The sequence below is a fragment of the Anopheles darlingi genome, chromosome 2 (genome assembly GCF_943734745.1).
Source record: "Anopheles darlingi chromosome 2, idAnoDarlMG_H_01, whole genome shotgun sequence".
NCBI lineage: Eukaryota > Metazoa > Arthropoda > Insecta > Diptera > Culicidae > Anopheles > Anopheles darlingi.
In genome coordinates this window covers 67,981,057-67,997,508 of record NC_064874.1, presented here as the reverse complement: position 1 = coordinate 67,997,508, position 16,452 = coordinate 67,981,057, and the positions used below count along the sequence as shown (strand labels likewise).

The window sequence follows — 16,452 nt, the reverse complement described above, 5'->3', positions numbered from 1 at the left end:
ATGTGCTTTTTTCTTCTTTTGTATGTTATTAGCATGTCTTTTTGAACAACTCGGTGGATTACATTAAAAAATGTAAGAGACATACATTTTTGAAACTTTAGTATTCGGTGCATTGCTTTTCCTTAAACGAAGAACATACGCATATAAAAACATTTCGTAAAATAACTAAATCATTCTGTATTTGAATCCGCTTCAGAAAGGTACAGTTCTGGTTTGTTATCCGCAATGCCTCATTTGTTCGTTTGAACGATTGAAAATTAATGGAATACAGGCACTTCTACCGACCGATGTTCCAGCTAGCCAGCATGCTGCTTCTTGAGCGCTTGAACACAGCGACGGAGCGCATTGTACGTGTTGATCCGGCATCCGCCGATGCCGAGATTGAAGACCGCCGTCAAAATCTGTGGTGCATACTCCTGCAGGCAGAGCGTGTATTCCGTCGTTTTGTCCAGTGCACTGTAGGCAACGTTCAGCGCATCATGATTCAAACACTGGACGAACGCCGTCAAGGCGGTCTCATTGGATGCCTTGCATCCCGGGCTTTGCTTCAGCCAGCGGACGATCAAATTGTGAGCTAACTGACGTATGTTTGGCGAAGGATGCTGCACGAAACGCACCACATCATCGAAAATGTCCTCAAGCAGAGTGGGCCGCTTGATCGACAGCGCATCGAGCTCCATCAGTGGAACGCCTATTTCGTCACAATCACGCGACCGCAGCACACCCACCAGTTCCGTCCAGTGCATTGGCAGAGACTCGTTTTTGATGTATGGTGCCAGCATAAGTCCTGTCGCCGTTGCAGCCGCCCCACTGCTTCCATTCGCTTTTGGCACGAGCTGTCGATCGGTACTGGTTGATGCGATCGTCGATCCATCGCCGATTGCCGGCGCCGATCGAGCAAGTATATCTAAATCGGCCATGATATCGCTTTTCGTAGCCGATTCGCCCCCACTGCGTGGCTTGAGCATCGAGAGACCCTGAACAAGCTGCTGCAGCGAGTGCAGATCGTAGTGCTGTGATGACAACTCGCACAATACATCGGCATACTGTTCAACGAACGCGACTGCCGTAGGAGGATTGGTGGCAATGTAGGATTGCAGAAACTCCACGAACCGGTAGATCAACGTGTAGCTCTCCTTGAACGTACCGTGATGGCGCAACAGCTGGCAGAAACAGTCGAGCGCGTTGTGTAGCCCGTCCCGATAGCAATCGCGAAAGACGAGCGGAGCAAGGAGCTCCAGGATACCCATCACCTGATGGAACAAATGGAAGTGATACTCCGAGCGGAGCACGTGAAGATCCATATGGGCACGTCCCTGTAGCAGAGCGGCCAAAACGGGAAGCTGGCGCAAGAGAAGCGTTGGATGGGAAGCAGCCAGTTTGCGAGCGATTAGCTCCATCTCGGCCGACATCGTCTGGAAGTCGCGCGGATTGTTGAGGCTTGCGATCGTCGTTAGGATGTAGTAGGTGAATCGATCGGCTAAGCAGCCGCCTGTAACATTCTGAACATTCGCCTCATACACACTCTCACCGGTCCCGGGAGTCGCAGATACGCTGCCATTAATGCTTCGGCCCACATTGGGCAACAGGAATTTCATCGTTGGAAGATGCAGGTAAAGTTGCTGCAGAAACTGGCGGCCCATACGACCACGCTCACCGGGCTCCGCTAGTTGGCGTTCGACGTAGGCGACCATTTTCGGAAGAAGCTTGTACTTGGTCGGTAGACAGTGAAGCAGGAGCCGCACACGCTGGCCTAGGCGACGGACCGATCCACCGTGTGTCGTCATCGTTGTCGTCCTGTCGACCGCATCCTCGGCGAGAATGTAATCGATGAAGGTACACGTTTGCTGCTCACTCAAGCTCAAGATGTACTCGATCTGTTCGTGCTTCGGAACGGCCTTGTCACGGCCCTGCCACAGCCGCGGGTTCCGAGTCAGCGTATCAACAAAGTCCAGCACGGAGCTGGGATCGAACGAAGCGTCGAAGGAATCCAGTAGTAAACCGATTGTTTGGTGCAATGTAGCCCAACTGGCCTGGTGACTCATCAGGGAAAGCAGGTAGGGCCGGGAATTGGACAAACTACGGCTAAACAGGAGCTCCATCTGTAAACGCTTGTCGATGCGGATCAGCTCCGAGTCAGCATCAGCTACCCAGTCCACCAGCAACCCGCATTGATGTTGATCCACACTACCATCGGTCACCAGCATCGGTGTACCGCTTCCGTCGATCTCCATCTTCTCACCGATCGTACTAGTGGATGGTTCCGGTTCCTGCTTTACGACACCCTTATCCTTCAATAGGGTCGATGCAACGCTGATTAGCTCCTCTCGACTTGTGCGCTGTAGTTGCAGCATACCACGCCGTTCCACGTCTCCTGCCTTGCTCGTTGTCAGAACCTCCAGTAAACCGCCATCGACGACAGCGGCTTCCGAGACCGGGTGCTGTGATGCTGTGCCAGGGTGTACCTGACCACCACCAGCCGTCCCATTCGATGCATCTTTCTGCGCGATCTTTATCAACTGTTGACGCTTACTAACGAGCACCTCGAGCAGCACCGTGTTCGAGATGGGATTCATGAACCGTATGATCTCGCCCAGTACGTGCAGCAGATAGTTGAGGTTTTCGAACTTCTCCGGTGGCGTTTCGAGTAGCGCACGGAAGAAGCACACGGTTTGGGCGTTTTGTACTAGCGCCTTTATCAATCCCTGCCCCTGCGGACTTTTCATTATCCGTCCCAGATAGGCAACGGTCTTGTTGGCCGCATACTCCTGTGCCTTCGGGTGCCGCGAGCGTGATGAGCCACCGGCACTGTTGAGCAGCCGTTGAATGAGCTTCCGGTACTTTGCCATGGCGGGTGCACCGCTCTGCTTCAGCGTACCAGTCAGCACCAGTTCGACTGCTTCCTCGATTTCCTTGGTCTTTGAGCTGCTGACGCCTGGGGCGGGTTTCGTGTCTGAAGAAACCGAACGACGCGGCGGTACCGGCGGTGTCCCCGAAAGCAGCTCGATACGATACGGTTCCATTACACCGGCCGGTACTGTTTCCGGTTCAGCAGTTTCGGTGGCCATTGGTTCATCGGGCTTGTGCTCACCGGACGCCTCACGTAGTGCCGCCTGCAGTCCGAGCGAATCGACGGAGATGTGACCGTACTTGGCACCCCGTGCCTGCTGTATCTCGATCAGCTGAGCCAGATAACACTTATTCAGGATTGCCGCATTCACCGCCTCGTACTGCTCGATAACGGCACGGTCGAGTACGGCCAGCAGTTTCGACATCGAGGCCACCGGCGTGCCAAAGTTTTGTACAAACAGCACAATCTGATCGGGCGTCAGACCCTGCAGGGCCGCATCCACCAACCGTTCCACGTTGCTGCGAATCATTTTGAGTTTCAGCCAATCGGGCAGTATCTGCACCGGTTCTGCCGTATCGATCGTGAAGGCTTGCGGTGGCGGTGCACCTTCCGGGAACCAGTAATCCAGTATCTGACCCGCAACCGAGATGAACGATGAGTGCGTCAGCAGTATCACGAACGCTTGGATGATGTTGAGGTGAATGTGACACTGGCTTTCGTCGGCGAACTGTACCAGCAGCAGATCCGAGTACTCGGTGAATGACTGTGGGATGCTCTTGGCATCGCGCAGCTTGATAAGGAAGTTGTTGAACATCACGAAAAGACAGTTGAGCGTCTGTATGCGCGCCTCGGCCTGATCAGTCACGGTGGGGATGATGCTAGCGAATACGGTCGTTCGTTCGACGATCAGATGCGACATATCCATAACGTGTTCCAGCATCGCTTCCTCGCCATCGTGCGCCGTATGGGCGGCCACAAACTGTATGTACACCATTACTAGCTCAGGGATGTTTTCGACATGGCATGCGGCCCGTAGCTGCACGATCACATTCGCTCGCACATACGGAAAGGGCGGTATCATGGGCAGATAGCGCAGCAGCCAGTCGCCAGATTGGTTCGTCTCGATGGGTGGTGCACCCGGATCGTGCTCCTCCTGGAACACCTTCAGCAGCAACTTTAACCCCCGGATAGCTGATTGGCGCGAAGCACTCGAGAACGACGACAGTCGCCGCAGGAAGTACTCCAATATCTCGCCCACCATCATCTGATGTTCGCCCGTTTCATCCTGCAGCACACGTTGCAGGTACTGCAGAAGTTCCGCCTCTCTGCTTGCCTCAACGATGATCATTCCGGCGTTGGCGAGCAGAAACTCGCACAAACACTGTACCGGCAGATGGTTAAAGTCACCCTCCGAGTTCTGCACCAAATCGGCCAACCACGGCATTGATTGGGAAGTCCCCTGACGCTGAATGATCTCGAGCAGTAAGTCCGGTTTGCGACTTCGGCACAGCAGATGACCCAACCGATGGCTCACGTTGAGTTGCTGTATTTGATCGAGCACCGGGTTCGGCGGACGCCTTGCTACACCTCGCGGATCCATGAGGATAAGCTGCGAAAGCAGCAAACTGTTCTGTTCGGTAATCGGATTCGAGGCGAGATGGTTCTCGAACTCTAGGATGTGATGTTTCTCGAGTGCCGCCACGGCCAGCTCTTCGTCCGTCGGCTTCGGTGGTGCAATCTGGTTCGTGATGCACATCTCCATCAGCAGCCGCAACATCGGATACTGGTCCCAGCAGAATGACCCGAACGTGGAGGGATTGTGGGCCGAGATGAGCAGCAGGATGATCCACGTTTTCCAGTAAAGTGACGAAATGGCCAAATTCGGTGGCTCATAGTTCGCCGGTAGCACGATGTTGTCCGGATGGTGATATTCGGACATTTTAAATAGCAGTTCGATGATCTTAAGATCGGTGATCTCCAGCGGTGGGTAATCGATGTGGCGTAGAGAGCCGGCCCGCCGCACTAGCTGCTCCGTAATGTCCATCGTGTCCTGGATGGAGAAAGGAATTTCCTTTTCGATCCCGATCAGCAGCAGACACAGCATCACGTTCTGCTGCAGCGGTATCTCCGACACCATGCGTAACAATGGCCCTCGTTCGGCTTCCGGTGGCCACTGATCACCCTTGGCGTACGTTTCCGGTGAATCCAGCAGCAGCAGCTTCTGCAGCGCCGCCTTATACTCGGCGGCCGTAATCGGCTTGAACATCCGTGGCACCACGTCCTTCATCCAGGTCAGGGCCTGATCCTGGATCATTGATTGCTGCTGGTAGAAAGCACTCAGTGCCGGTGAGCTTTTCGATTCCCGGCCACTCCGAATCGACACATTAGCCTCGCGGATCTGAGGTGAAACGCACAGGAACATACACAGACAGACGAGATCGACGATCGAATGGAAGATGCGATCACGGAACTCGGATCCACTCGGACCGGATCCGCCACCGGTACCGCCGGCGCTACTGCCGCTGGCTCCATTCGGTGGCGTCGGTGGCGATAGATCGGGACGATGCTGTAGCAACACCTTACAGAACACCGGCAAATTGATATCGTAGCGCAGCATTTTAACCAGCTCGCGCAGGAAGAACCGCAACGTGCGCAGCACATCTTCACGCTGCACCAGAAACTCCTGATAAATCTCGGCCAGGTGGGCGGCCGATTCGGTCGGTTTCGTCTGAAACATCATGGCCAGCATGCCCATGTTGTTCGGGTTGTGCGCGTTCGAGAGTTCGTTCTGCACGACGTACTTCAGCAGGGGCGTCAGGATGTCCGGCTGACAATTGATCATCTCCTTCAGTCCGATCATGAAGATGTTGATGAGCGGTTTCGATTTGAGGCGCACCTTGGCCAAGTTCGACAGCACTTCGTGTTCCTTCGCGTTCTGGCCGGTCACGTTGTAGCAGAGGAAAGTGAGCAGCTCCTGGACGGGCTTAACCAGCTTCCCATTGTGAATCCACATCTCGAGCCGTGGCACTACGAAAGCGCGTACCTCTAGGATGCCACAGGTTAGTGACAGAAAGCGAAGAAAGTTTTTCGTCGAACATTCTGGCCCCTGACGACGGTTCAGTTGATCCTTGATCGCGTCCATCACCATCCGTTCGATCTGTTCGCGAATATGGGCAAACCGCGGCGGATTCGCATCGGGATCGCGACCCAGCGCGTCCCCGAAAAGACCACTCGAATCGGTCGAGTGCTCATCGTCCAGGAGCGAGTTTTCTCGCGACGTCGGGTTCAGGGTGGTCAGTTCTGGCTGTAGCATCCACTTTGGCGGTATCTTCGTGCCAAACGCGGCCACAATGTTATCGGTGAATGGGGCGCATTCCTCGTAATCGACCCACACACGATCGTTGATGGCGTCATCGATGTACGCCCGGATAAAGCTTTCTGGCCACTGCTTCTTATCGGTGTAACCGCGGGCCAACAGGTTGCAGGCCAGAATGTGCATCGTCGGATTGTTGCGACCTTTGAACGCGTTTCCACCACCGTCCCGCTTCAGCACCGCAATCAGCGCGGTGGTGATGGTTTCGTTACAGAATAGATGCGGTCTCAGCCGGGCCAGGTAGAGCAACGAGAGTGAAAGGACGGATTCGGATTTGGATTTCGGCGAAATCAGCAGCTTGATCGCCCCACAGATGTAGCCCACGACGCTGTCGCTGTCCTGCTGTTCGATCGCCGACAGAACGGTGGCGGCCAGATCGACCGATTCGCAGTCCATTGCGCACTGCTCCCAGTACTCCAGTACGCTGCTAGAGCTGGAGCTGTCCCCTCCGGAGGAGGACTTGCTCGTACCCCCCACGACCAATCCGGAGCTGCCACCGACGAGACTGGATCCCGATCCGGACGATAGTTTAATCTTCTTCGCGACGACGGGGCTGGTGGCCAACACCGAGGAAGAGGCCTCCCGTTTGCGGTCCGAGACCCCGCCGACCAGGGTCCGCGTTTTGCCATCATCACGGCTTCCGCCGGCCGCTTTCGATCCGAGAGCGTACAACTCACTTTGGGGGTGACTGAGTTGCTGCTTTTTCGTGCCCCGCAATCCGGTGCCCGTCTTTCCACGATCCATAATGGAAGTTGGTTTTCACGTTCCTCCGTCTCTGCTATTAATTGCTTCTAAATTACTGCCGTAAATTGTCCTTTTAGCACACAAAATAACTCTTTTTTCGATTCTGGGAAAAAATCAAGGTACTTTAAAAAGACAGGTAGCTTCTTAACCGCTTTGACAGGTCACCATTTTCAATTTGTTTGACATTCATAGCAGGGCGCTTTTATCAACAAAACCACGTGAGTTTCAAGAAGAAGAAGAAGAAGATATGGGCAAGTTTGGTGGTTTTATCAGGGAAAGTACCTGATTTCACTCTTTTTCGGATGTTTAAATGATTCATCTCTCTATTTAAGATCATTCGAGCGACCGAGTTGTGTTTTACAGCGAGTGAGCACGGTCCAGGAACGCTAGCTAGCTCTTGTTCTAGGCCAAGTGGCAAGATCTACGGACCGATAGCATATTGAAACTATTGAAAGAATTTTGAGAATATTTGCATAAACTTTAACTTTCGTGCCACTTTTCGTGAATTTGAACTGTCGTAATACCACAGAAAAGCGAAAACAGCTCCGAAAAGAGCGTTCCCGAAGTAAACATCCCACCATCCCGTGAATGTCAAACTCTGAAGTTTTTTCTAAAATCCGATCGAGGATTTGTTCTGCATAAAGCTACCTGTCTTTTTAAAGTACCTTGGTTTTGGCCGCTGAAGTTGATTTCCGAATAAATTTTGCAGTTTTTAACGATTTTGTTGCTGTTGCTGTTATATTTATATTAAAAATGCAAAAACAATACGAAAAGAACCTACATTTTCGTAAATAAAGCGTTCGATAGCGTCAAGGGTTCAGCGAAAAAGTCCGCGGATGTATAAAAGTTTGACAGCGTGTAAGGGTTAAGCGAAACCGTTTTGGCATTAATTTTTTCGTTTGCGCTAGAGTTTTCGCCCCGTGTGGCACCGCCTCTAGCAACATACAATATTGATCAATAATATTGCGCGAGTGTAGTCCGCTTAAAATAAACGTTAAAATGATTCCGCTTTGTGTAGCACTGTCTTTAGAGCGGCAAACGTGTGGTAAAATTGAGGTTTTTTTAGTTGTTTTATTAATTATTATCATAAAATCACAACTAAATCGTTGAGTAACAAACTGACTCGATGCTCCGATGATAATTATATCTCCACTATGTCCAGCGGTTTTGCAGAGCCTAGAGTATACAAGCTGTCCTCAGGTAAAAAGGCGATTTAGCTTATATTTACCCCAAAAATGGAAAATTGAATCCCCAAACTCACCTACACAACAGATTATTATAAAATCGGGACGGCAATATGCACAGAGTAAGCGCTCCCATGCTGGACCATATTATAGCCTCGATATCTTCGTCCTGTAGCCCAACGACCACTTCCTCGTTTACCTCTACGATGTGGTGTCTAGTCTCCAAGCCAGCCTGCTCGGCCGATGAGTTAGGGCGGACGAACGTGATTTCCCCCTGCACAAACCGGAAACCATAACCCTTTCCAGAATCCTTGTACAGCGTAATGTAGCGTTCGCCGGCTCTGCAATGGCTCAAAGTCAGGTTCGTGTTTCCGCATTCTACGTATTCAACTTACCTGTCTTTGGTGCACAGTCTTAAGTGGTTTCGTCTGTTTGTTTTCAAGGGTTCACGTAAATCCGATAAGAAGCACTCCCTTAACGACGTTTCTCCCAAGCTCATTAACTCGTCCCCGATACGCAGACCTGCCACATACGCAGGAGATCGCTGGGAAACGGAGCATATTGCAAACCGACCTTTCTCCATGCAACGAACGGTAGCTCCAATCTTGCCACCTACTCCTTTACGAATCAACCACTGAAATCATACAATTATTAGTAGCGATGGTGTCTCCATCCACCTAACGATCGAACACTTACCTCCCGCAATCCAAATGCTGTTGTTGATCGCGTAATCTTTATTGAACATCCCTGTTCAATGATCACTCCGCCATCAGCAACAGAAACTGCAGCCCCGGCGGAGGACACAAACAAATCTTGTGCTTCCCAACCGATCGACATTGATCAACGACGCCGAGTGACTACATGCGGCGAGGAAGATTCATTGCGGTGCTTTTTCTCTCGAAACACGCTGATTATGCGTCCGAGCATACCAGTTATTTGATAACCCTCATTCATTCTGCAATCACTGCGCGTCGACGAACGAATGATAAGCCGCTCCTCTCATCGCAGTGGTTGTTTTCGGGATTGCTTAGCTTGGACACGCGACAAAAAAGCGGATGCACAAGCGAATGCCGGCATACGCGATACGCCGCAAACGATCCGGGACCACGTGGTAACGAACAGATGTTCGTGGCGTCGGTAGCTTTGGCTTAGCTCATCAAACGCAATTGGCTTTAGCATATACGCGGGTAGTATACCATACTGCCCATCACAGTTCTTTTTCGGTGGGCTGGGCATGCATGAGAATGCCAGACGATAACCCAGCCCGTAAAGTCTTCTTAGGTCTTCCGGATGGACAGAGAGGGCATGGTAGGCCCAAATCGAGATGGAGCGACGGTATCGACATTGACGCCAGAATAGCAGGACTACCGACTTGGAGGACGACGGCGCTCGTTTGCGAGCGCTGTGGCAGCCCAAAACCACCATTTTGGCGATCAATTTTGCTTGAAAGAACGTCTAAGTGAGTCAGCAAAAGTTGGGCAGTTGATGGCGCTGGAAATAACCGAAATAAACGTTTATCTAGCCGTGGCCACACGGGGCGAAAACTCTAGCGCAAACGAAAAAATTAATGCCAAAACGGTTTCGCTTAACCCTTACACGCTGTCAAACTTTTATACATCCGCGGACTTTTTCGCTGAACCCTTGACGCTATCGAACGCTTTATTTACGAAAATGTAGGTTCTTTTCGTATTGTTTTTGCATTTTTAATATAAATATAACAGCAACAGCAACAAAATCGTTAAAAACTGCAAAATTTATTCGGAAATCAACTTCAGCGGCCAAAACCAAGGTACTTTAAAAAGACAGGTAGCTTTATGCAGAACAAATCCTCGATCGGATTTTAGAAAAAACTTCAGAGTTTGACATTCACGGGATGGTGGGATGTTTACTTCGGGAACGCTCTTTTCGGAGCTGTTTTCGCTTTTCTGTGGTATTACGACAGTTCAAATTCACGAAAAATGGCACGAAAGTTGAAGTTTATGCAAATATTCTCAAAATTCTTCCTAGTGTTTCAATATGGTATCGGTCCGTAGGTCTTGCCACCCGGCCTAGAACAAGAGATAGCTAGCGTTCCTGGACCGTGCTCACTCGCTGTAAAACACAACTCGGTCGCTCGAATGATCTTAAATAGAGATATGAATCATTTAAACATTCGAAAAAGAGTGAAATCAGGTACTTTCCCTGATAAAACCACCAAACTTGCCCACATCTTCTTTTTCTTCTTCTTGAAACTCACGTGGTTTTGTTGATAAAAGCGCCCTGCTATGAATGTCAAACAAATTGAAAATGGTGACCTGTCAAAGCGGTTAAGAAGCTACCTGTCTTTTTAAAGTACCTTGGTTTAGATCTCAGGATTGAGGTTGTCAACTTTTTTTTCTTCGCCCGGACCACGAAAAACACAAAAAACTTTGTGAATAAATCCTACCGTAAATTGTGAAAAATAAATCCTACCGTAAATTGTGATAAAAGATCTGCAGATTCTGAAAAACGGATGCGTATTTCACGGAGGGAGCGTTGGCGGCGAGTGAGTGTGCTGTGAGTGCGTTTTGTGTGTGGAATTCCGCGCGACGGAGTTTTGTTTGGGGTGCATCTTGCAAAAGGCGTGTAAACTTCCGGCGTCCGAGCCCAGTGAATTGGATTTCAGCGCGGCTGGTTGCATCTTCCGGTTGTTTAGGTGAGTTTTCGGCGTTCTTTGACCGGCACACGTAATGGATAATAACTGGTTTTGCTTTTTTTTGCAGAAGGCGGTAAGTGGCATCACCCGGCGATTGAAGCAAAAATTCGAAGCGCAAGCATCCTCTCCAGCTGGTAACGCGTCTCGCGTGTTTGGAAGGACTAACTTTATGTATTTTTTAGATGTCCTAAACGAGACTGGCGAAATGAACAAGTAATTGCTAAAGCCTTAAACACATACAACTGGTATCTGTGCGTTGAGCACGCACAGTTTGTTGCAGATGTAGGTTGAATTGAGCGAAGGCTTTAGATTTCTTGGCAGGGATGAGGTTTTTATAGTTTGCCCTGTGTGCAAGTCAAGCTGATTAGTTGAATCCAATGTTGAATAATGCGGGACTTTAGGGACCCGATATGGTTCTGCAGAGCACATGCATTGGCCAAAGTTCGGAAGAAAGGCAAAGCGAATCATACGCCAATCGAGAACCCTGAGTGTGTAGGTATCCTCCATGGCCTAAGAATTCGTGCCCCGAACTAAGGTTGTTGTTCGATAGTTGGATACATCGAACATAGTGAGAAAGAACCCGCGATTAAATCCTTTGTTGCTTCCCATCTGCCTGTGAATCTAGTAGTATAGTCATCAGGATCCTACTCAAGATCAAAAAGAGACGCGACGCATTCAATGAACGCCATTATGAAACAATGTCCCATAGGAAGTAGTCAGAAGTCAGAAACTACGTAGCCATGAACCACTGAGCCTCGACCAAAACTACAGCATATCCGGAAATGCTTTTAGCTGAGTGCAGTCCACTTAGCTAATGCTAATCAGAGCTGCTGAAAGAATGTCATTTGCACATGTCACCAGAAAGGAATCAGAAAAGGACAAGCACCGAATTAAATAGATGTTTTATTTCGTCAGTTATAAAGTATTCAAAATATGTACAGAGTTCATGATAGTCTAGATTTGTTTTAGTGAAGTTTCCACCCTTCTCAATGGCTTCTTTCTTGTAGCAGATTGCCAAAAGAAGTTGTTGCTTGGGTGTGGCTTTAGAATTAGGTGCAGCTCCATCCTACCGATCCATCCTAGCTCAAGTACCATCGGTACATAAACAACAAGCCTGTTACTATTTCTGCTGCTTCGTAAATTATGCATATAACAGTGAAAGATTAAAGTTCGGTTAGGATTCTTTGTTACGCCTAATTCAGCTCAATTGTTTTGAATTGATGCGACGAGGCATGGTGAGTGCTATTGCAATGAATGCCACTACTATTTCAATGGGTTGCCTTCGTTGAGCCTACTGCTGTGTGTACGATGTGTTGCAGTCGCTATTTGACCGATGCTATAGTGCATAATCATTTGATGAAATCTTGCCTCTTGAGGTAAAACAATACCTCACTCCCTCCTCACTATTCTCAATAGACCAATCGGTCTCACGTGGTCCAAATTACTAGCACACAATTCCTAGGGCTCTATCCGGAAATATCAAATTGATTTGAACCCTTTCGGTCTTCTACTCCCAGCTATCATTTTATAATATTTCCACTGAAGCAAGAGCGTCCTTGCCTTCGAGCAAGAGTATCCTTGCCTCGCTTGCCGCGCCTTCGAATCGATTCCATCAAGCATGGCCTCCGGTTCGAACGTTGAACTGCTTTCTAGCCTGCTGTAGTAGTCGGCTGTTAGTTTGGTGCATTTTATTTGCTTTGTCTATTCACATCAGTATTAGTTTCGTTTACATGTATTGTTGTTTGCGTTTCCACCTTCTTATTCCACAAGTCTTCCTCTCATCATTTCTTTGCTAGTCTAATCATCTGGTAAATACAATGCATTTTAACACTATATTATGTGGTTTGCTCTCTGCTAGTATGAGTGCGGATAGTCTGTTTAGTTTGCACAATTTCGCACTCTAACACATAAATCCCTACCAGCGGGGTGACATGGTTTTACTTTTCTAAATATTTCATTTCCTCCTTCATCTTGCCCTTGCTATATGCTAATGATTTTCTTACGAAGGACATAACAATCCGTCCCTCATCTACGACTCTAGTCCAGGGAGGGGAGACAGATTTCTAATCCGTGTCTAAAATATTTGTTTCTGGCTTACTGAGTTACTTTATGTATTTACATACTCCTTTTCTTTGTTATCATCTGGACACATGCATATTAAGGAGAGGGACGATATCTGTATCGTGATAGTGAACGTAAACGTGCCAACATCCTTACCATTACTGTTCCCTTGTATGGTACACAAAGGGTTCAGTGTTTGTGCTAGAGAAAATGGATGTTTTGGGTAATGTTGTTATTTCGTAAGTGGTGACACCGAGATAAGCAGTGTATGCCGCCTTCCATGACGCCATTGCCGACTGGACGAGTGCATTTGATAGAGAGAGATATAGAGTACCGATCCTATTTACAAGTTTCGTGGGTCGCTCGCTACAAACTCTTCTTTATCGGCGGCCATCGTTTGGTGTGGATGATTGTGCCAATTGTGCCAGGCGATCACTACTTTCGATGGTCAGAATTAACCCCATCTTCGGTTGTGCCCTCCTGTGTATCCTCTGGGGCTTAACAATGCCCGCCACTTCACCCTGCCAGCTCCGTACTAATCCTATCTTTAATAAAGCTATGATCCCAATTTCAGCTGATAATGGTACCTTACTGCTAAGCTACGTCACCATTGCTCATTGGCTTTCAAAATGTTCGGAATATGCCTCGCACTCAACATCCAATATGCAAAGGGAGCAAATGGCTAGAAGTATCTGGGATAGAACGCGATCGTATCATAAAAATGGTCAAGAGGAGTCATTGATGATTGCTAATACAAGATCCAAACTGGATTTACTTTTGCCAAACGGAGCGTTTTCCCTCATGGGCATTTGCAACGATTCAATTCGTGTTTGTGAGCCATTAATTGGTTATTCACAAATGAACTGTTTTCCCGAAAAGTGTTCAGTAGGTTAAAGTATTTAAACAAGGCGTTGAACAAGTTAAGAGGTTTCTAAATAAAGGATTATAGGCATTCACGATGCGTCAAAGCATACGGTGATCTATTATTCATAGAAAATAGATTCAGGATCAGTGTGACAACATTGGAGCAACAAATGTTGGACCCTTGTTGAACTGCATTGATGATTCTTGGTGCGGTATGAGCAATGGCGAAACTTAAAAGACTGGTCCCTCCATCAGACATGTTAGAAAAAATGTGTTCGTTTCAGTTATGTATGTATGTATGCGTGTGTCTAGTGTGTAGGCTTTGCATCTTTAGCATAGATTCTCTCGTCTATCCACCGTGTTTTGACTGTCCGTCTGCTACCATCTGTGGTAATAAGGAAACTAATCAACAGTGAGAACTGAAGGGCTTGCGCATTAGACTAAGGTTCATGTTCGCACCTTACATTACTATAGTCGCACACAGAGCCAGCCTGGGGCATGGGTATAATGACAGTAGAAGTAGTCTCAACATTCACTTTAAGGGCTTAAGGATTCTAACAACATTCATTGTACATCTCTTACGGCAAGGCAGCATCGTTATAGAATTCGGCGAGCATGCTTAAGAGTAACTACTTTCTTTCTCGTATTCCTTCTCTACTATTGGTCTTGTTCGTATTTCAACAATCTGCTATTTGTTAATCAGTTGAACAATGGGTGGGCCAAGATGGGATTCCGCGTTATATCAGGATTTACTTGATTTTTTATTGAAAGAGCTTGGCTCGGCACGATCTCACAACATAAAAATGGCTCACAATGGTTTATGTTACTTTTTTAAAACGTTTTATTTAACAAAAGAAACAATTGCGTTTCTGCAGTACGACTGAGATTATCATTATTAATTCCGACCATCGGGATAGTATGTGTTCACGTCTGCTTTTTCGGTTGGCTTCTTCGGCGGGAACGGATCTAACAACTTCCCGAACGTGCCACTTTAACACCTGCTGGTCCAACCGTGCATACGAGCGCGCACTCGTTCGAGTAGGTTTTGCCGTCGGTGCCACAAACTGGCAGGTAGTTGGCCGGACATGCCGGACAGGAGTACTCTGCGGCCGCGGCGAACAACGCGCACAGCAAGAAACTCAACAGGAACAGCAGCTTCATGATGGCTCAACGAGTGATATTTTGAATACAGACGCTTTTCGATTGACGATCACCGTACAACTGGGTAGATCATTGATCAATCGGTACGGTATTTAAATGCTCGTGTGGCCGCTCATGGGGAAGTGTGCGCGACACAAGCATCGCATGAGAACAGTCCTGTGTTATCAAACATAGACCTCAAGCCGGCGATGTTTTGGAATTTTTTTCGCTGTAGCGCGCATCGCTTGTGCCTGATAGTGAAAGGTCTAGGTCTGCATTACAGACCCGTGTCCATTGCTGCCTTGTGTGGTGAAGCAATCACCGAAAAATATTGAAACCAATCCTGAGACGGTCACAAACTTTTAAATGAAATGTGGCAAAAGGATCCCTCCTCCGGTACCACTGTACCAATGGTTAATGATAAGACTGGGGGGTCACCTATTCCTTGTCACAGTGAGTCCTGCTGGGGAAGATCAGTGGCTCAAGGTTAACTCGAGGGATGTGTTCGTGTCGCGCTAGAGATGCTGCTTTTACGTCATGGCTACACTGTCAGACGCAGAGGGGTGTTTTAGGGCGGAGATTGATAGTAAAACCATTGATTCTTACATCTATTTTAGAAACAAAATGTTTTACAAGCATTATTCGTCCAACTACACACCGCTGCTGCTTGAGGATTAGTAGCACAGTTGCATGTAAGAGGTGCTAGCTTACTTCGCTTAGGACAGCCCAATCGTTTAATCATTCGCCAATTTCTTCCTCTTCGTTTCTTGCACGAAGAAATCTCCGCTAAGAGAGACTCAGTTGTTAGTAGATTTTCCTTCCTTTTTTATTAACAACATCTACCACACTCCGGTGGATGATTCTTCGCTATAAATGTTCTTTTGTGCCGTTTACAATGCGGGGGATTTTGCCTTTTAGCTTTTGTTTTTGTGTTTTTATTGTTTTTGTTGTTGCCTTAGCATAAAGTCAGTATATTAAAGAGAGCAGAAACGCACAAACGGACGAACGGGATAGATGAAACAATGGGGATCGAGGAATATTTCATTACAAATCGGAAACAGTATCTAGCAACAACCGGTGAAAAAGGTAGTGATCGTAGTTCGTAACAATCCTTTGGCCGCAACATGGCCACCGTGGATAAACTTTTTCTTACGCAAAAGTAACAAATTCAGCTAGATACGTTGTTCACGGACTGCTACGAGGTACGAGGAGGCCCTTTTATTGTGTACTTAGATATAAATAGTCATATTTTTTCTTTGTTTTTCTCAGTTCCTTTCAAGTAGCCTCTTCGTCGCATTGTGGTAGAGGAATCAGTGTCGACGTGTTTTGTCTCTTAGTTGTATTCATAGTGCCAATTTGTGCTGTTAGTTTTAGAGATTTGCATTAAAGGCCATTGGTTTTGAGTGAGAAGGGTAGGATGGAATAGCAATTATGCAATCATTTTTCAAATGTTTCGGAACGATTCACCAGGGCAAACGCACCCACAAGGTGGCAAGTTTGGAGTGTCTGTTCGCTTTCCATTGCTAGTAGTGCTGTAGCACCATTTAGCCGACTATCATTA

The 16,452-nt window shown here is 48.0% G+C and overlaps 3 protein-coding genes across 3 annotated transcripts in view; 1 reads left to right on the top strand and 2 right to left on the bottom strand.

The window, feature by feature from the left end:
* Positions 1-152: 152 nt before the first annotated feature.
* Positions 153-7,052, bottom strand: LOC125952284 (integrator complex subunit 1). The gene has a single exon (XM_049681671.1). The coding sequence runs from the start codon at positions 6,966-6,968 to the stop codon at positions 297-299; it is 6,672 nt and encodes a 2,223-aa protein (XP_049537628.1). The 5' UTR covers positions 6,969-7,052; the 3' UTR covers positions 153-296.
* A 971-nt stretch (positions 7,053-8,023) lies between these two features.
* LOC125952412 (syntenin-1-like) lies at positions 8,024-9,106 on the bottom strand. The gene is made up of 4 exons (XM_049681871.1): positions 8,849-9,106; positions 8,548-8,786; positions 8,230-8,493; positions 8,024-8,158 (listed from the first exon to the last, which is right to left on the bottom strand). The coding sequence occupies exons 1-4, from the start codon at positions 8,987-8,989 to the stop codon at positions 8,110-8,112; spliced, it is 693 nt and encodes a 230-aa protein (XP_049537828.1). The 5' UTR covers positions 8,990-9,106; the 3' UTR covers positions 8,024-8,109.
* A 1,809-nt stretch (positions 9,107-10,915) lies between these two features.
* Positions 10,916-16,452, top strand: part of LOC125952341 (mesoderm induction early response protein 1) — a 12,361-nt gene continuing 6,824 nt past the window's right edge. Inside the window, exon 1 of the mRNA XM_049681784.1 lies at positions 10,916-11,039. The gene's annotated coding sequence lies outside the window, so the exon portion shown is untranslated. The remainder of the gene's footprint in view (positions 11,040-16,452) is intronic.

What these genes read in the sequence shown, in the direction of transcription:
- LOC125952284 (XM_049681671.1), bottom strand. Translation starts at nt 6,968, where the DNA reads ATGGATCGTGGAAAGACGGGCACCGGATTGCGGGGCACGAAAAAGCAG.
- LOC125952412 (XM_049681871.1), bottom strand. Translation starts at nt 8,989, where the DNA reads ATGTCGATCGGTTGGGAAGCACAAGATTTGTTTGTGTCCTCCGCCGGG. An exon ending in CAGCATTTGGATTGCGGGAG is followed by an intron (nt 8,787 to 8,848) that starts GTAAGTGTTCGA and finishes GTATGATTTCAG; the next exon opens with TGGTTGATTCGTAAAGGAGT. An exon ending in TATAATAATCTGTTGTGTAG is followed by an intron (nt 8,159 to 8,229) that starts GTGAGTTTGGGG and finishes ACCTGAGGACAG; the next exon opens with CTTGTATACTCTAGGCTCTG.